General features: G+C 36.3%; 2 protein-coding genes across 3 annotated transcripts in view; both read left to right on the top strand.

Annotated features, from left to right (window-relative positions):
* exoc3l2b (exocyst complex component 3-like 2b) overlaps nt 1–11193 on the top strand; it is a 39765-nt gene extending 28572 nt beyond the window's left edge. For both annotated transcript variants that reach the window (XM_055196322.2, XM_055196321.2), the window contains exons 8-13: nt 163–276; nt 2539–2674; nt 3112–3234; nt 3365–3520; nt 6178–6299; nt 9355–11193. In XM_055196322.2, coding sequence (XP_055052297.1) covers nt 163–276; nt 2539–2674; nt 3112–3234; nt 3365–3520; nt 6178–6299; nt 9355–9634 — 931 coding nt within the window. In that variant the 3' untranslated portion in view covers nt 9635–11193. The remainder of the gene's footprint in view (nt 1–162; nt 277–2538; nt 2675–3111; nt 3235–3364; nt 3521–6177; nt 6300–9354) is intronic.
* Nucleotides 11194–18407: 7214 nt separating this feature from the next.
* Nucleotides 18408–20466, top strand: part of med13b (mediator complex subunit 13b) — a 31836-nt gene continuing 29777 nt past the window's right edge. The window contains exon 1 of the mRNA XM_073863211.1: nt 18408–19164. Coding sequence (XP_073719312.1) covers nt 19096–19164 — 69 coding nt within the window. The 5' untranslated portion in view covers nt 18408–19095. The remainder of the gene's footprint in view (nt 19165–20466) is intronic.

Here is a 20466-nt window from a genome sequence, read left to right as displayed (position 1 = left end):
ATAATGCACAGATATTATTTGATATTATTTTATTATATTTATATTATTTTTAATAATTTATGATTAGCTAAAGTCATATTCATCCTTATTATTTGAACAGTCTTGTAAATGATTTCACAAGCAACATGACCCATAATTACATCATTGTTTTTGTTCACAAAGCTTTCAGAGAAAGGTAGAGATGTTTCATGAGGGGCTGATGAGCGGATTTGGAGAAAATGAAGATGGATACATCGCTAAAACCATCGCCCTTGTCAACTGCTGCCCACCCTTCAGGTGGGTTTCATTATGGATTACCAGCATGATCTCACGAGAATTCGTACATATTTTACGAGTTGGCTTAATCCTGCAAAAACGTACGATTCTCATGAATAAAACAACAATGAAACCAAATCCCTAAGCCCGCACCTAACCCCAACGTCACAGGGGTCAAAGAAAATCGTACAAAAACTTACGAATGTGGTCGTATGAATTTATACGAATTAGCCAACTCGTAAAATATGTACGAATTCTCGAGAGATTTACAGCATGTTTAGTGCAGAGGTGGACACTACTTGAGTATTTTAAGTAAATTTTCCAAGCATCTGTGCTTTATCAGAGTGTTTGTCTTGGGGAAAAAATTACTTTACTAAAAATGTTCACTACATTCTAAAGCATAGTATCATACTGTGTATTCCTTTTATATTGCATATTAAAATTGATTTAATACCTAATTACATAAAAATTGTGTACTTTTACTTTTCTTGAGTAAAAGTACGAAAGTACTTTTTACTTAAGTAAAAGTAAAATATTTACTAGATGTTTAATGTACTTAAATATTAAATATAAACCAACATCTTGAAATTATGAAATGAAGTGTAGTAAGAATTATGATAATATGCTTAGGAATGTATGTTTTCCAAAGAAAAACACTGATAAAATACAAATACTTGAAAATTTACTTTTATGTAGAAAGTAAAAATACTTAAGAAGTGTCCACCTCTGGTTTAGTGTAATATTTGCATTCTGAATTGCTTATCTGTTCTATCTATTTCCTATCTGTGTCTATTTTTTCATATATAATTGCGAATTATCTTTGTCCCAACCTGATCTCATGAATTGCCGTGGGATAGTCACAGAATTTTTTGCTAATTTTTGCCACCGATCTCCGCATTTTTCGGTAGCCCTGCCACAGACTGTCTTTTTCCGTGGCATTCTCTTGGATTGGTTACTCAACTGTTTTGTCCTATTTTCTTACCATTGTCGCTTCGGTTTAGGGTTAGATTTACATAAAATGACGGCCTTACCCAAACTCTTTTTTTTTATATTCTTTTTTTGGGCCATTTTGCCTTTATTTGACAGACAGTAATCAAGAGACGACAGGAAAGTACAGGGTGGAGAGAGGGGCATGGGATCGGCGCTGTCTAGATGAGTCGGAGCTTTTCATAAAAATAAGAACATTAAGCTCTCGTCTAGCGAATCCAATGCTCTAAATGGTCATTAAACATCTAAAATGCACGTTTTCTGCACGTGCAGTTTTCTTTATCTGCACGTTTTCTGTGAGGTGTACCGTCCCAAATCCATATAAAGTGAAGATGCGTTTTCCTTCACTTTTTAGTTTCATTTTTAAAGCATTCAGAAATTATAGAAAATAGACTGCAGGACTTTCTTGATGTTAAAATAATTATTAAGAGAGATAAAGTTCGGGATCTGATTGATGTTAAAAGAGTTATTAAAAGTGGCAAGGCTCAAAAGCGATGTCCGACGCAGACGTCTGAAGCGCATGCACACAAACACGCGAGTGCGTGACCCTGATATATATAGACATTTAACACAAAATTACAGGCTGTTGTAGACATACATTTGCATATAGCATATATATTTTCCAAATCCATGCTGATTAGAGCATTAAAAACTTAATTTAGAACAGATAAAAATGTGCGATTAATTTGCGATTAATCGCGAGTTAACTCATGAAATCATGCGATTAATTGCGATTAAATATTTTAATCTATTGACAGCCCTAGTAATAACACAACTGAAACTATGGGAATTATGTTGTAACTAAAAGCATATAAAATAAATCAATGTTATATAATGTTATATTTAATCATATTCAGTACATTCACTCTTTGGTTAGAAATCATACTCATGCCATTTTTTTACAGCAATAATAAAGAAGTTTACATCTACACTGTAAAAAATTGCAGCATGAAGTTAAAACAACTTGGTTTTGCAAGTCAATTCAACCAACTATTTAAGGTTTTGGCTTCTGATTCAGTCCAAATCATGCCTATATCAAAAATAATAGAAAAAAGCGGTAGTTTTCTAATGAAAGAAATGAATATGTTGTCGCAATTATATATTTGTCTCCAGTTGAAATGCAGTATCAAACATTTAAGCATACGCAATGACATTTAAAGATTTGTAGAATCAATGGAAACATTTCAGTGAAGTATTTTAAAACTTTTGAATACTTCTCCATACAGTAATCATGTGTCATTTGTAAATAGAACATATAAAGTTGTGCTTATTCCAGTGTGTTTATTGTGTGTTTAGGAGCTTTGTGGAGCGTTGTGGGCAGTGCGACCCCTCCACCAGTGAGGACTCCATACGTAGAGCCAACACATCTCTGGACAGGATAGTCAACTTGAGTGTGAGAGTGCTGAACGACAGACTTTTCGAACATATCAGGGTGAGGCGACCATACATCACCCCAGACTTCCTCACCCAGACACTTGTAAATACTGTAATGTATGTTTGTCATGTGCCTCTGTCCAAGAATATAAAGTATATCTTATCAGCGTTTCCCCTACGCCTTGTTCTCAAGGATGTTGTTTTCCTCATAGCCACTCTGGGTACGAGACACAAAAATAGCTGTGTGGAAAAACACCAGTGAATTAGATGTTTTTGGCCTGTTGCCGAACGCTGCTCGCTGTACAGACTGGCATTGCCCGTCCTCATGGGTCGCATACTTTATTTCCAAGATGGGACTTCCATGACAGGAAGTTAGCTATGAAACTCTAAATATGAAAAGCTCTCACTTCCTGTCGGAGGCAAATATAGTATGTTCCAGTGTGTGGGTTGTTTATGTAATGTCTAATCGGACTGTTTCTATCTCACCTTACATAGCCCTTCTTTGATAAGCTGATTAAAAGGAAATGGTTGAGCAACACTGAACCATTCGACCAAATCGAGACCTGTATTAAAGAGCAATTCAAGAGGTATCGCAGGATGGACGCTCCACCGTACGAGGTACACAGAGATGTCACATTTTTTAATCTCAATCTTGCTGGATTATCATAAAATGAACTAAAAACACATACCATTAATAATGTGTTGGCAAATTGTTGAGGTTTTGTGTATTGATGCCGTGTCTTCGCAGGTTTTGGTGGGAGAAGTGCACCGGCGTGTTATGACAGAATATCTGCGGGCCATTATGAGGGGCAGAATCATCTGCACGTCACTCAAAATGAGGAAGAAGATGGCTGGCCGTCTCCGTGATGAGGGAAAGCACCTTAAAACTCTTTTTACAGAGTTGGTGAGTCACCTATCTCCACAAAAAGTGTTTGTATAACAACGCCACAACTAAAAACATATGCACAAAAAAAACACAATCACATTTCTCTGTTCACAAACAGACGGTTGTTTGGTTTAAAAATAGATATTATTTGATATTATGACAGGAAGTATTTGCACCTTGTTGCAGTTAAATGTTTAAGTTTAATCAACTTAAATTAGTAACTTTCAACTTTCTTGACTAGTGAGGAGTTGGTATAAATTAAAAAAATGAAGTTGAATGGGCTTACGTTATTATTATATCAACTCAGTATCACGAAATTACGTACCTATAGTCACGTAAATTTGTGAGTTTTATGCGTGACACTGACACGGTTTTCCGCCTTTTTGCGTGAACATGTCACGCATTTCTGTTTACGTGTCACTGTCATGTATTTCTTACTCAACTGTTTTGTCGAATTTTCTTACCATTTTCACTTCGGTTTAGGGTTAGATTTACATACAGGGTTCCCACGGGTCCTTGAAATCCTTGAAAATTTGTGAATCTGGGCAAAAAAAAAAAAAAATCAAGGCCCTGGGAAGTTTTTGAAAATATACATACATAGATACAGGTCCTTGAAAGTGCATGAATCTATTTAAGTTTTCTGAAAAAAAAAAATCCATATTATTCCCTGTGTAGTGTAGGATAATATCATAAAATTTCTAGACTTTTTAAGCATGCGTGCTAAACTGTTCGCTTTAAATGCTTATATGTTCTGTATGCGAATGTTGATTCATACCAAAATGCTTTTTTGCATAGTTGTGTTTGACACATGAAAACGTCTCGGGTTACGTATGTTACTGTTGTTCCCTGAGAAGGGAACGAGGCGCTGCGTCTCCCTTGTCATACTTCCTGCATACCTGTGATGCCATATTTGGCAATATTTCAGATAGCGATATACTTCCTGGCTCCCGCGTCACCCTGTCTTTGTCCTTAAGCCTCACCATTGGTTGAATTTGATATACACATTCAGACGCACTTACCCTCAAAGTGTCACCGCAGTGAAGCACTACGAGTTCCCTCGAAAGGGAACTGTAACAATGTATCTTAAAAGGTAACACGATGTAACCTTGCTCTCACTTAAAATGTGTCCCCATTTGAATTTAAGGGTATTGGACCTGGAAAGTCCTTGAAAGGTCCTTGAATTTGAAGTTAACTAAGGTGTGGGAACCCTGTACACATCCTTACCCAAACCCAACTCTAACCCTAATGCCAGGTGACAATGGTTTAAAAATCATAAAATATAAAAAAATAAATCATGAAAAAAGGTATAAACCAATACTTAAAGTGACATCCTAACGCAAACACCAAATCTAACCCTAAACCGAAGCGTCAATGGTTTGAGGGTGTGACAAGGCAGTTGAGTGACAAGTGCGTGGCAGTGACACGTGAACAGAAATGCGTGACATGTTTATGCAGAAGGCGGAAAACCTTGTCAGTGCATAAGACTCACAAATTTACGTGACTGTGGGTGCGCGATTTCGTGATACAGGGTTGTATTATATAGTTTCAAATTTATTTGTATAATTTATTGCAACTTCTAACTAGTAAAAAAAATTTAATTACTTTTTAATTCAAGTTGATTAAACTTAAACATTTAAGTGCAACAAGGAATTTTTACAGTGTATTTTTTCATTGTATTTAAAAAGATACCCGTGGGTGCAATATAAAAGTTACATAATTGATTTCTAGGTGGCGTTTACAATTTTATTTTTACTTAAATTTTCACTTAGGTGTCCCAATAAATTTTTGGGCCACTGTAAACTTTTCCCTGAAACCCGCATTCCTAGATCCATCACATAAAATGGCCCATCCTGTTTTTAACTAGTTGTGTTAATCGTCCAAGAATCATGTACAGCCAGTGGAAAGAATTCATAACAATAGTCAACTTCCAAACAAAAGCGAGTTTGAAGAATGGGCACCATTGGACCATGCCTGTGTAGACGGTTGGCCAAACAGACCTTTGGCTCCAAAGGGCATCTCCATGACCTGCCCAAACTCTCTTTTCCCCTGTGCAGCGCCCGTCCCCTGCTCCAGTTAAAACATCCGTTTGTCACCTCTGTGGACAACAGGATGCCTATGTTTACGAAGGAACGTCCTGGCCTGGGGCTTTGAAGTCATGACTTGCCTTTAAGGTCAAACTGAGAATCAGGAAGAACTGCCTTGATGGGCACAGATATTTAAACTCGATTAGAATAACATGTGTTCCTATTATTACTCCTTCAGGTATGTTTTTCCGAAACAGCAGGGTAAAAATAACTATTACTCATTGTATTTTTATGTTGTTTGAGTCCTGTGGTGCTTTGGGAAGTTGTCCAGTAGTGTATATGACCTCGTCTTTGAAAACCCAGCTAAAATCTTTTTGTGTGTGTGTGATTCACTGTTTTCTACATCATCAAACATAATGTAAAGGACATTCTGTGAAAATATAACCTTACTGACTGAGTAGGTGTTAAAGATTGAAATCAATGAGTAAAATTAACCTTTCATTACATAATGAGATATGTAATGAGACTTTAGACTGGATTTCACATATTTTTTTATCACATAGTACGAAGATTGATGTTTCCAGGAAAAAGTCACGGCATGAAAAATGTGACAGGGATCTGATGTTATCTTGTTTGTTTTCCTCCATCCAGGAATCTTCTGCTTCATGGCTTGACAGCGCCATTCCTCACCTATCAGAGATAATTCTTTTGGAAGACACGCCCTCCATACAAATGGAAGTTGGCGTCCTGGTACGAGAATTCCCTGACATACGGTGAGTGTCTTTAAGGACAGTGTCGTGGGATACCTTGCAGCTCCTGATATGATCGAGGTCAAAAAGCAGAGAGCTCGGGTCATTTGACAAAACAAGGTTATTGCCATTTATTTTGTTTGACCGCAAAAGTGGGGCTTGTAAAAGCAAACAAGACCTTTGGGGTTTCCTGATTTTTATAGTTATTCGCATGGAAGATGTACAGCGATCCAACTCTGGGTCCTAACAAAGACATAGCAATAACACAGGCATCCTGCCAGCTCCATGCCTTGACCTAAAGAGGGCAGTTGTCTAATCAGAATCCTAAGGAAACACTTTTCTGGAATGTGTGCTAAATAAAACTTGAACTTTCAAATATTTGACCTAGATGTGGTTTTGGATACATTGTTTTGTGTTAGCAACACCTTCGGTTTTACACTGAGATCCATGTCTTGGGCCCTATTTTAACGATTTAAGCGAATGGTCTAAAGTGCAAGACGCACAGTCTTAAAGGCCATTTCCGAATCCACTTTTACTAATTTAACGACAGGAAAAATGGTTTGTGTGCCTAGTGTAACGGGGGTGTTTTGGGTATAACGTGCAATAAACCAATAAGAGTCTCATCTCCCATCCCCTTTAACTCTTTCCCCATCAGCGTTTTTTAAAAAATTGCCAGCCAGCGCCAGCTTTTTTATGATTTTCACTAAAGTTGAATGGCTTTCAGAAAATGTTCTTCTTTAAATATATAAACATACTTACAAAAAAGTTTCATCCTAACTTTAATTGTTCTCTTTTTATTATTTGTTTTTTCAAAAATACAAAATTTTTAGAAAAAAGCTGAGATAATTCCATTTTTGTGAAGGACTTTTTAAAGCGATCAGATTTAGAGCGAATAATAAAACCTACACAGAGTTTGAACTGTTGGCCGTAGGGAATACTTCCGGGTTTTATAAGTTGTGTTAGAGCACCACCTGGCGCATAATAGCGGAAAAACTCGTCATTTGGCAGGAAAGCGTTTTCTCTTTAATTGTCGAGTTGACTCGTCAATGGCGGGGAAAGTACTAAAAGTCAGTTGCGCTGGCGCTATGCTGATTCTATTTAGATGGTGGAATTTGTAAACTGAAAAACTAAGCGGAGGTAAAAGACCACCAGTTTAAGATTGATGTTAAAAAATTGGTTTGTTTTCATTTGTATTAAAAAAATAATTTTTTTTGTATATTAAAACCTTTAAAAATCGTTTTCTTTCAGTCATGGAAGTAAAAATTGCAGGCTTTTAATTGCTGTAAATGTATGGACAGCCTACATGATCAGTGTTATCTCAAAGAATAATTTACAAATATGCCAGAAAAGGTTTGTACTGTAAAAAAACTTTATTTGTAACAAATAAGAGATAAAGAATTTACAAACGTGTGGAGAGCCGAAACGTTTCAGCACTTGGACAGCGCCGTGAGTGTTTTGAAGAGCATTACTTAAAAAAACGGTTCTCATCTTATATCCAGAGGTACAAAGTCATCATATATGCGTGGGGTAGCATTTAAAAAAACATTTTAAAATAGATGCAGTATTTGCATTTGTTTAAAGCAAAACATAAAAATGTTTTCGCCTCTTTACGCCCTCAAACGTCTCCCAATCGGTCCTCATTCATGTCCAAGAGACTCAATAATAATCTTTAACATTTTAATCCTTTAATTTTTCATATTTAAAAATGAGTATGCATGTGTACGCATGTTGTCGTCTCGCTTATAGGCGCATATTACTAACGCGCTCATTAAATACCAAAAACAATATTGCGCCATTGACTTAAGACTTTAAATCAGGTTTTAGTTGGTCAATGGCATAGTCTATTTTAGTTGCCTCAAAATAGCAACGAGCCAACGATGCGCCTAAACACACCGGAACACCCATGGGCACAAAAAGAGGCGCAAATGCATTTGCTATTTAAACAACGTGGCGCTAAACGTGAAAATGATAACTGCACCAGGCTTAAACTAGCAAAAACACTTGCGCCAGGTGTATTTTTCTGCCCATTATCTTATAGTGTGAATGAACCTTTCTGCCTTTCAATGTACTGCATACTGTAAATGTATTTTGCAGCAATGTGTTGAGAAACTTTACCATGATAAAGACAATAAGCAGCCATGTTAGCAAATTTCAGTTCAAGCGAGACTAAAGTCTTATCTACTTAAATGGGGAAATGCAGGTATCTCTGAGATCAAGTGCTAAAATCACAATTAAACAACATATTTGTGACCAACAATGACAACTGACATCAACTGTATCATAACCTTTGTTATTTAAGCTCAATCTGTGCTTTTTTTTCACGCTACTGCGCATTCAGAGAGTAAGTGCCTCAAGCGACTTTTTATAAAGACCCCCCCACACACAGAATCATCAGTCTTTATCGATTGCTTTTTTTAACTGGAAGGTGGGAGATTGAGCGTTGCATTTTTCCCTATTCATAGTACTGTAATAGGAGTGCTTAATTTTCTTATATTCAATATCTTTGGTAATAAGTTCCAATGTAAGTGCTGATGTTTTTAGTTCGTTTTAAAAATTAAAGGTGCAGTGTGTAAATTTTAGCAGCATCTAGTGGTGATGTTGTGAATTGCAACCAACGGCTCAGTCCACTGCTCACCCCTTGCTTTTGAAACGCATAGAGAAGCTACAGTAGCTGCCAGAGGAAAAACATGCCATCGACGGAAACGGAAAAAGTTTGTCCGTTAAGGGCTTCTGTAGAAACATGGCGGCACAAAATGGCAACTTCCACATAAGGGGACCCTCTGTGTATGTAGATAAAAACGTCTCATTCTAAGGTAATATAAACATAAAGGTTCATTATAATATAGTTTTGTATATTATTTTGCATTTCTGTCAAGAGATCCTTTAAAAAATTACACACTGCACCTTTAAAGCACCCACACAACTGCGTTCATGTTACCTTTTTTTAAAAAAAAATAGATACATTTTTACACTTAGCTATATAAAGCTATAGTTATTATGATATTGTACATTCATTGTTAAATGTGACATATGTATCAATCAAAAGTAAATAAACCCTGTTCTATGCATTTGCTTAAAGGAGGAAACATGTGTCCGCCATACTGAACATCCGTGGGATGACACGACAAACGGAGCGGCAGGAGATTCTGGCTATAGTGAAAGACATAGAGAACAGCGACGGACCCGCCCGGATGTCCCGTGACAGGGCTCTGTTCGCCGAAGTGCCCGTGACATCAGAAGTACACTGTCTGAACTTGGGTCTGAGCCGCATGGCCCTCACCGCTTCATCGCTCTTTTCCAGCATGAGGATCCGTCGCAGAAGGACTCAAGTCAGGGAGAACCCGGATGACGTGCTGTAACCCATCACGAAAGCTCTCTGTGCTTCTTAAGAGGCACTGGACAGACGCAGATCGGCACGGGATTCTGTTGCCGAGTCAGGACGTGAAAAGAGTTGTTTTTGAGATGCTTGTGCATTTCAGATCTATAAAATAACATGACAGCACTACAGTTGGCCTTGATATGATCGTTCTTGTGAATTTTATATTGGTCTGGGTGTGACGTGTTATCATCTGATTGTATAGTGCAAGGGTCATTAAACTTTGACTGAACACAGAAAGCAGAAGTAATATTAGGCAAGGATCTATAAGAAATGTATTTCTGGATTGTGAACCGCATGAGTGTAGGAGTGCGTAAAAATCATAACTACTGATCGAAACACTGCTCAGTTTTGAGTATTAGGAATTGTTTTCTGTTCTCTTAATCGTAACATTTCTGATCTTGACTTTCTGACAGTAATGAATATGAATTAAATGTTTATTTCATTTTAGTTGCACATGACTGAAGACTTATTTTAAGGTACTATAAAATCGCAGTTATCTTTAATCTTTGAATTATTTTATCATATTTAAATGTTTCATGATCGACTCATCTGTTCTCTTATCGAAAAAGATGTGTGTTGTGTGAGATTATTCAGATGTACTTGTAAAAGAAATCAAGAGGGATTATTTATATATCTCATGACTTATTTATTGCACCATTAATTTCTTTCAGTAGTAATAATTATAAAACAATGGTAGCCAACCTAAACAACAACTACAACCACAAAGATCAGTTAGGAAATGTATAATTTTATGACTTTAAAGAAACTATGATCAATGTACAGCCATAGAATTAGCTTTTTTGTTTGTTTACCTTAAAGGGGACATATCATGAAAATCAGACTTTTTCCATGTTTAAGTGCTATAATTGGGTCCCCAGTGCTTCTATCGACCTAGAAAGTGTGAAAAAGATCAACCCAGTAACTTAGTTTTGGTAAACCATTCTCTGCAAGCATGTAAAAAAATAGGTCATTGAAATTTGGCTCCCCCTGTGATGTCAGAAGGGGATATACCGCCTCTTAATCGGCACTATCCAACCACAACATTGCCATGTAGTGCAGATATCAGCTCATTTGAATTTTAAAGGACACACCCACAAATGGCACATTTTTGTTCACACCTACAAAGTGGCAATTTTGACATGTTATAATAAATTATCTGTATGATATTTTGAGCTAGAACTTCTTATACATACTCTGGGGACACCAAAGATTTATTTTACATCTTAAAAAAGTCTCCTTTAAATACTTGTTTGTTCAATACTTAAATACTCAAACAAAGTTTATGGATTCTGCATTTGCCACCGAGTTAATCATCTAAACATACAGTCTTTCATCCAGTTTGTCATCTCAGCATGTGTTTGATAGATTTGAGTCTGTATATGTTGATGGAACGTTTCAGTGTACTAGGGTACTCTTCATGTCTTACATATGCAAGACTTGGGTTTGAATGTTGACATAAACTGCTATTTCGGTTATAGGAAAATATTTTACAGTGTACATACATTAAATCACAGTTCAATAAATGACAGAGGATCAGAATTTTATGTCTCTGTTTCTTGCATTAAATTTTAATATTATAAACTCAGTCTTCAATTGTGTTACATTGTGTCTGATTCATAAAGCGTATAAAGAATATACGTTTTATAACTGTTTTAATAGATGAAAGTGAGTTAGTTTACAACTTAAAACTATTTTTGTTTTTTGTTTAGCCCCTTTATTCCTTATTTAAAGTCTTCATACAGTAGCCTGATTAAGTTACCACAACCTTTAGCAGGTTCTTTAATATTTTTGAGTGTTATAAAAAGAGACATTACATATAATGCTTGTGTCTCAGTAAACCGTACTGACCTCTGTTGTCTCTAAGATGTGTTACTATATAGCTCAATGGTATCTCAAACACAACCCAGGGAACACAAATACTGATAAATATGTATAGTTTGTAATGCACTGTAAGCCCCATATTCATTCTGGATGTAAAGTAATATCAATACTTTAGCCTTTATTTTTAAAACAGAGCTTTGATAAGAATTAAGTCTGATGAGTGGAGCAGCAGTTAGTTGGTTTGAGACCACACAGCACTGGGAATTTTAAACACTCACACAGGTAGTGGGGTCTTCACTTCGCCTGTTACTGCTCGTGTATTTTGGCAGCCGCTGTCCTTGGTCCTGCATGAGCACTTGTCCGAACGGCAATGACGCATGCGCAAACGATATGGACACGCACCTTTGTTTTTTTTAATTGATGACACTGTAACACAAGTGTAAGGTTAGGGTTTTGTCTTGTCTTTATGAGTACTGTGTTGCATGCGCTATATAGTTTTTGTATTATGTCTGTGTTTTCACTTAGCACGGACCTTTCTAACAAAAATAAACTAGGCTATAATTACTACATTAAGTTTGACTGTGAAAACTGTGTAACCATGGTAACCCCAACCATTATCATCTCCTCAATATGGTGACAAACCATGTTTGTAGTTAAACTATACCCATATTATACAGGTACGTCTGTAAGATGTATATCTCGAGATCTGGAATATACATTTTCTGTGTAAAAACATCTGATAGACGTAGAGTCTTACAAAGAGTTTTACATACATTCTAAATTATATTACAGACATCTTCCAAATGTGACATCTGACAGGAAACGTCCCAGAGACTTATTTAAGATTAGCAAACACACACAAAAAATCTGCAGATGTATATGCAGACATCGAGATGCTATCTGGTAAGTAGCCTAAAACATGCAGCCTAATCTAACAAAAACAGAATTACTTTACTTTTACTATAATAAAACCATAGTTAAGAGCTAGGAAAGCGATGTTTCTTTTAACTGTGTGATGTAGGCTACTACTGTATAAAGTGATGTACAATTTTTTAAAATAGTACAATTTTAGTGTTGTTTTAAAATAAAATAATGTTTTTGCAAAAAATAATCTAAGGTTTTAAGATCATGAGAAACTTTTCAGTCAAGTGACCCTAAAGATATAAATGTTTGTGTTTTAGGCTATGCACTTTTTGTTCTCAATGTATACTCTACATTGCTACATTTATTTGTGATTATGAAAAGGACAAATCTCATTGATAACATTTTGACTGCTAAAAATATTTTAGCATGCGTTTTGAAATTCGTTTTTTTTTAAACAAACATCCGTGCAATGAACATCTGAATGTAGCCTTAGTTACATCTGCCCACCAGATGGCGCGCTTGTTCAACTGTAAACTAACTGCATTTACCTTTTGTCTGTTCAGAGACTCCTCACTATAACTCGTAATTGTATACAAATTTAGATGACAAACAAAATAAAACCACAGTCATAATATTACTTATGGTTCTGAAACCACGGTTTTGTCAATGACGATTTTTTTTTTTTTAAATGTAGGCTGTTCAGCATTTATACTGATGATTACTTTCTTTTCACTGTTGTTACATGCCAACTACTAAGGATGAAAAGAAAGGCTGTGAATGGCATCCTGAACCTAATTAAACACAAAAGAGCTCTTAGCATGTTAAATGCACAGCAGGGAAATACATAGGGAAGTTTAAGATACCCATTTACAGCCACTTGATAATGATGATTTACTTTAACCACAAAGCAAGCAGTTACAACTAAGGGCAAAGCTCAAAGTTAAGACATTTAAGATTAACCATTAGTTATTATTGACTTTACTGTACCTGCAGACCTGCAGTCAGATTCCAAATAAATGTAGAAAGTACTGAAAGTAAACATATTCATTATAATAGGTCATTTAGAACATTTGTTGTTGTTGCTGTTTTTATTTGCCGAAATGTCAAGCATATAAGTTTCAACACAAGACACTCTCTTCCAGTCTTCCCTATGACTGGATGTTTGTCCTACACTGTAAAAAAAAAATGCAGTATGAAGTAAAAAAAAATTGCAAGTCAATTCCACGTAGTATTTTAAGTTTTGGCTTGTGAAAAGTTGACATAACTTTAAAAACAGTTGAAATTTTTTCATTAATTTTTTTTATTTAAAGTTACATAAAAATCAGTGTTGATTTGACTAAAATGCTGCATATTTTTTGCAGTGTGCATATTTTATACAATTTATATTCCTATATACAATAATAAATGTATATTATATTACATCATATACATGTATTTATTTGGCAGACATTTTATTCACAAAGAGGATAAATGGATTTACAAAAGTAAGCTAAAAAGGTTAAGTGCTGGGAGGGAGATTTGACCAAAAACATACAGTACAAGGTTGAAAAAATCTAGATTAATTTTATACAAAATAAAAGTCATTTTTTGCATAATATATGAGTTTGTGCTGTGTGTAATTATTATGTATATATAAATACACACATTCATGTATGTATTTAAGAAACATTTACATATATATATTTAAACATATATATATATATTTAAATTTATTTATTTATTTATTATATATAAACAAAAAAATATATAAATAAATCATTTCTTAAATGTATGTGTGTGTGTTAAGGTATACATAATATTACACACAGCACAAACTCATTTATTATGCCTAAAATGACTTTTATTTTGTATGAGATTAATCTTTTAAGGGCTAGGAATTAATATTAATCTATGCCCAGCACTAAAAAAGATGTTACTACTGAATAGTCTTTTATGAAGATCATTATATTGTCCAAGTATATGGCCTTTTTTTTGTGTGTAAGTCTATTAAATTTTGTTTCATGCTTTACCAGATGAAAATCCTGCTCTGAATACCTTCTTTTATAAGATTTGACAAAAATTAAAAGTTTGCAAAAAAATGTGCTGAACGCATGTCACAAATAATGTGGTATATTTAGAAACAGATTAAATAGTGGAGGAAGTGGTGTGCATAGTCTTGTATATAAAGCAGAGCCTTTAAAAGTACATTTAAAAAAAATAACAAAATATTTATACATTATAAAATACTTTGTGACTTTATGACACTTTTAATTGGCCAAATTATCCAGGCAAAGAAATATAGAGAAGAGGATAAGATCTCCACTTATATCATGTTGTTTGATATTTATATAGTGTCTTCACTATATTCAGCTATTCATAATAAATCAGTATTTATGTTTAACCTTACGGCAGTTTATTTATTTATATCTCTTTTATTTGTAAACGTCAGATAAATAAGTAACATAACATTTTAAAGGGCACCTATTATGACCTTTTTACAAGATGTAATAAAAGTCTCCAGTATGCCCAGAATGTGTCTGTGAAGTTTCAGCTCAAAATACCCCACAGATCATTTATTATAGCATGTCCAAAATGACCCTATTTGGGTTGGAGCAAAAACGCACTCTTTGGGGCTTTTTTTACACCTGGTCACTTCATGTGTTTTCTATGATCGGATAGCTATCTGATTTGTTAAAACTGTTCCATTTACTGTTCCATAAATGCACCTTAGCAAAACGGATATGAATCCGATTTTATTCTCCTTTGCAAATGCAAATACACTATTCATTACTTCGCCTTAAAAAACTTAAAACGACGTTTATGAAACAAAAGACGGCCCTTCCTGTATGTTGTACTGTATGTTGGGCAGGGGACGCGCATCTCCTTGCTCAGCATGAGCTGGTGTGCACAGTACAGAGCAGCGGGAGAGTGACATTGTGATGATTTAATGTACAGGTCCATGACGAAAAAAAAAACGTTCACAAAACTCTTTGTCTTTTTACGATCGGATAGCTATCTGATCAGAGAAAACGCATGAAGTGACCAGGTGTAAAAAGCCCCTCACTGTTTGTACTTTAAATGCAAATGAGTTACAGCTCCTCATTTCCTAACAAACAGACAGTGAGCGCCAGAGGCGATTCTAGGGTTAGAGCTTTAGGGGTGCTGAGCACCCAATGAGCTCCTCTGCCACCACCCGCTCTTTTTTCCTACAGAAACCAATAATATGTATATTGTAAAATAGCTTTCATTTTAACATTGGTTCAACTAACTCCAAAATAAAGATTTTTTGGAGACCTTTCAGGCATGAAAATGGGTCAGGGGTGAAAAAGATGAGAAGAATATTACCCCTAGGGTCCGGGACCATGCTCCCCCTTAGAATTTTTTTAAAATTACATATTTTAAAGCATCAATCTGGTGAGTTTTCAGATGCATTTTTTGCCAACCTTTTTATTTCTAATTAATGGTGAGCTAGCACATTTTTGCCATTAAAGCCATATTAAAGTCTCAGGACAAAAGGTGGGCTACACCAGCAGTGTGGGTATGGCTTTATGTGAATATACAGTGTATTGTTTGCCTTTGTCAAAATGACAAATCTCCTAATTTATAACTTTTATGCCTACAACATATGGTAGGTTTATTAATAGTTTGTTAATTTGCAGCTTTTCTTTTAACAGTCCTTTAATTGAACCATTACCTTTACTATATGTCTAAAACAAAACACTTGTGACTCCTGCACTAAGGGTTAAAGACGTTATCACCTTCATATTAGTCTACATGTGACAAACTAAAAAAATATTTATTGTCTAGTTTGATAGTCAGACAGTTAGTGATTTCACACATAACTTACCGGTAGCCTACTGGTGGTATACAGTGATGTGTAGTTTGTTTTCACTCTGTTCCTAACGCCATGTTTTCATGACGACTGACCAGAAAAGACGCACGTGATGTCATGTTTACATGACTCCCGATTGTTAAAATAAGTCTCAAATTAACGATAAATCATACAATAAACTTTAACAACGGAGACACACGTATGCAACTACCCACTGAGACGCACTGCATGCGTCTTGCGGAAGAACATTGTAACCGGCGCTACTTCTCCGTTTAAGTCTATGGACGAGTCACCCAGGTACTGTGCTACTCCGCAGCGCGCGGGTACCCGCCGGACTTAAATAATCCGAAAATAAACACTTATTATACGTGTACCATGGTGATTCATTATAAGACAAAAACACGACTTGAAAGATTGATTCGTGATGTACTCGCTCATTATAAACATAACGTAAACATTTTGTAAGATTTGAACAAAAAAGTTGCATCACAACACTATCTGATTCTCACTCTGCATGTGTTTCACGCTGAATGTCGGACGGGCTAAGCGATGCAGGTACAGAGAAGTAGAAGATGATGACACCATTTGGTTTTCATTTTCTACCTTATTATATATTTTAAACCACAAACTACGGAGTATGTTTTGGACATTATTTAACCTGGTCAAAGACGAGCGAACATTTTAGAATAATTAAATTTCTTGCCCCAAGTTTTAGGGGTGCTGAGCTCCTTTTTAGGGGTGCTGAAGCACCCCTAAAAAGGGGCTAGCCTCGCCCATGGTGAGCGCTTTCAGTAAAAATAGATCTGATTGATACAGTCTGATAGCCTGGTTAGCCAGACCTACATCAAGATGTAAGGTCTGGCAACTCTTCACACAAACGTCTCAATGCAAGGGGCGGGATATAAGGTTGTCCCTCAAAATGCCTCTGCACGCAATAGGATAGCGCTATGACCAATCAGAGCAACGAAGAAGGTGACGTATGAGTCCCCTGCGTTTCCCCACCAGTGGAGCTAATTAGTATATCAAACTTTTACCGTAACCAGTCGGCAAAACTCCAAACACATCTTTCTTGCTTAAAAAGGACTTCAGTAGGGTTATTTGCTCTTCTCTCAAAGAAAAACATAAGTCTAAGTCCTTCAGAGTCGCGGCCAAAGCCGCTTCAAAAGAAAGCTGTTCGCCAGCAGCAGCAGCCATTCTTTGTTTTCAAGTAGGAACCGTCGCAGGCAGCTCTGTCGTCATCATGTTAAGCCCGCCCCACAGACGCTACACACGATGTGATTGGCCTGACCAAATTTTGGTTTTTGGAGCTGTTAAGTGTATTGTGAGTGCCTAGACTAAACCCTGGCAGCAAATATATTTTGCGGCCGCTAGGGTGCGTCTAGATTTCTAGGCTAACAGTCTGAGACAATAGTATAGTGGAGAGAGTACAACTTGCTGAGAGATGAAAAGTGGGCAGGGCTTTATCAATGTGACCTCACATTAATAAGACAATCAAAACAGCATGTCTAATGAGACTATTCTGGTTTAATGGGGATTAAAATCAGGTGGATTTTTTCACCGGTGGTTGTGTTCACATTGCCAACATACATTATGTCCAATAGGTGCCCTTTAACATTAAAAAAGACAATGAAATGTAATTTTAAATTAGTGATAGCAATTACTGAATTTACAAAATTAAAAAAATATAACTTTAACATTTTGTAATTTTATTTCTGTTATTAACTTTTACTTTATTTTGTTATAAAATCCTAATGCAACAGTGGGCCTGTCATTAAACCACATTTGCAAACGTGCCAAGTATAATTTACCCACCGTTATCATTTGATTCCTGTTTAGATCAAGTAATAAACCCATATAATTTTATTGTACAGATTAACTGGTTAGTCTGATAATTAGCTATTATTTTCATGGTGCTGACACATGTTAGGCATTGGATAATGCTGTCTTTTAAATGGGTATAATCGTAATATTGATCAATATATTATATTGTGATGTGTGTTAAAATATAACGTGTACAGAGTAGAGTTTAGCTAGAAAGTTGCCACTTGCAGAATAAATAGCCTAGTTATTATATATACTTAATTATATACATTACGTACTACTGTAACGAGTTTCAGACTGATATTTTTTTTTCCAAAAAAAATAAATAAGTTGACAGCTCTATGAATGACTAAATCGGCTCCTTTGGATCTTAATGGAATCAAGCATCGACTCGTTTCTCTATCGAGTCGCAGCGCTGCCAATCGGAGTCGAGTGTAGTAGAGTAGACTGGAGTGTGATGTAGTGTAGTAGAGTTGTGTCCCTGTGGCCGCCATTAAAGGATGCGACCAATGTATTCAAACAAACCAGTGAGACACAGCTGAGCACTGCTCACAGCCTTTCCTATTTTAATTCTACTTTTTATTCACAACCTTTCACTTTTAGTCGTCAAAATCTTAACGTTTTATCTTCGGCAGCGGTACGACGAAGAATAGGAAACGGGAGAAGATGTTTAATGAAATTTAAATCTGAACTCTTCTGTCTCGAACTGTTTGTTGCTGCCTCGCGTAGCCAGTCAGTTAGCCAGCTAGTCGCTAACTCCAGTTAGCCTGAAGCTAAGCTAGGCTAAAGGGGGAGGGCTAAATTTACCCCCCTACCCTCTCGCTGACTGCCGTAATCGCGTATTTTTTCAACCGTCGCATCTGAGGGATAAAAATATCTCTCCGCGGATCATGGTAAATGTGTGGCGTTTATTCGCGCTGGACGTTTTTAGCGGATTTTTTAACGCATTCCTGGTACGTGAGTAACCTCTAGCGGAGGAAGACCAGAGCTAAGCTAATTAGCTCGCTGGACGCGAACCCGTCCTGCTGATTGTGTCTGGGAGAGAGAGAGACCCACTCCAAAATCCATCACTTTATTTGTTCCTGGGATCTGAAAGAGATGATGGCTCGCTGGACTGCGCTTTGATGATGAGTTCTTGTTTTGTACCCAACGGGGCGAGCTTGGAGGACTGCCACTCCAATCTCTTCTGTCTGGTAAGAGATGTGTGTGAGGGCCAGAAGCCATTTTTAGCCGGCCAGTCAATCAACAAGAGGCCTGTTGATCCTAATAGCAGTAAAAATATCTTATGGGGTATCACATTTATAGACACACGACGCGTTTGGATGTGTGTTTGTTTCCTACTGAGGTTGGCGTCTATGATGTTATGTGGTATTCGGGTCGCGTTGGCTAACGTTGGTAAACACTTGCTGAACTAACTGGCTTGAACAAGCTGCGAGTTGTTGGCATAAGTAACTAACTCCTCAAAGTACAAAACAACTAAAGGGGCAGCATTGGGAGAGTGATACTAAACCGCATAGGAACTGATTTAATTTATTTGTCGATTTATCGTTGAAATGATAGCGCGTAATGTAGCATACTGTACGCTTTCGCTTTTACGAACTTCTCTTTTCTAGATTTAGGGTAACTTTATTTACATGAAGCGTTTACAAAATGCATTTTAGCGTGCGTAGTCTTTTCCTATCTGAACTAATGTCTGGTTTTAGTAAAGCTGGCTGGAGTTACATAAGTTTCGTCTGCAGTGGGAACTTTGCGTTTGTAATCTGCGTAGTAATATGCGACTCATTTTCCTATACACACCTACATTCATTCCTTCACTTCTTGGCACTGGAGTGATCCGTCAACATTTAACCAAGTGTTTATGACAAACTTGTCTTTATTTACTTGCTAACACAGATCGACAATGCTTTATATTAATTTTGAGAGATTGTGCAAATTTGTCACATTACATTTAATCCAGTCAGGGAAAAACTACAAAGCTGTGAGTTTGTTTAAATTGGAGGGCTGTCCCATAGGAATAACAGATAAGATAATATACATAAGAAGTGTCACTCCAGCTTTGATTTGTAAAAGTTTGGGCAGACTTGGTTTTCCTTTGAAGGACAGGAGCAGATGGTACATGCCAAAAAAACATCTTTAGACTCAAACACTTATTAAAGTGTCTGTTTAGCATTTCAGAATTGTTTAAGTAAATATTTAATAATTTTATTTTTTAGGCATTTTTTTTTAAAATAAACTAGACAGAAAAGTACGTAGTGAGAGAGGGGGCGTGGGATCCGTGTCAGATTCGAACCCACTATGCTACAGGATGTCAATTAATAATATACCGTATGTTGATTCGTGATGCATTGATTAGTGGGTATGTATGTCTAGATTGCCTCATCATGCAATAACACAGCTAAATATTTTTACCCTTACATGTCTACATTTTTGAAGTGACAGTTTCAGCCGCTTAAGGAACTGTTGTGTACACGCATGTGTGTCACGTCGCTGTTTTC

This window comes from Misgurnus anguillicaudatus, chromosome 24 (genome assembly GCF_027580225.2).
Source record: "Misgurnus anguillicaudatus chromosome 24, ASM2758022v2, whole genome shotgun sequence".
NCBI classification, from domain to species: Eukaryota; Metazoa; Chordata; class Actinopteri; order Cypriniformes; family Cobitidae; genus Misgurnus; species Misgurnus anguillicaudatus.
This window is presented reverse-complemented; position numbering and strand designations above follow the sequence as displayed.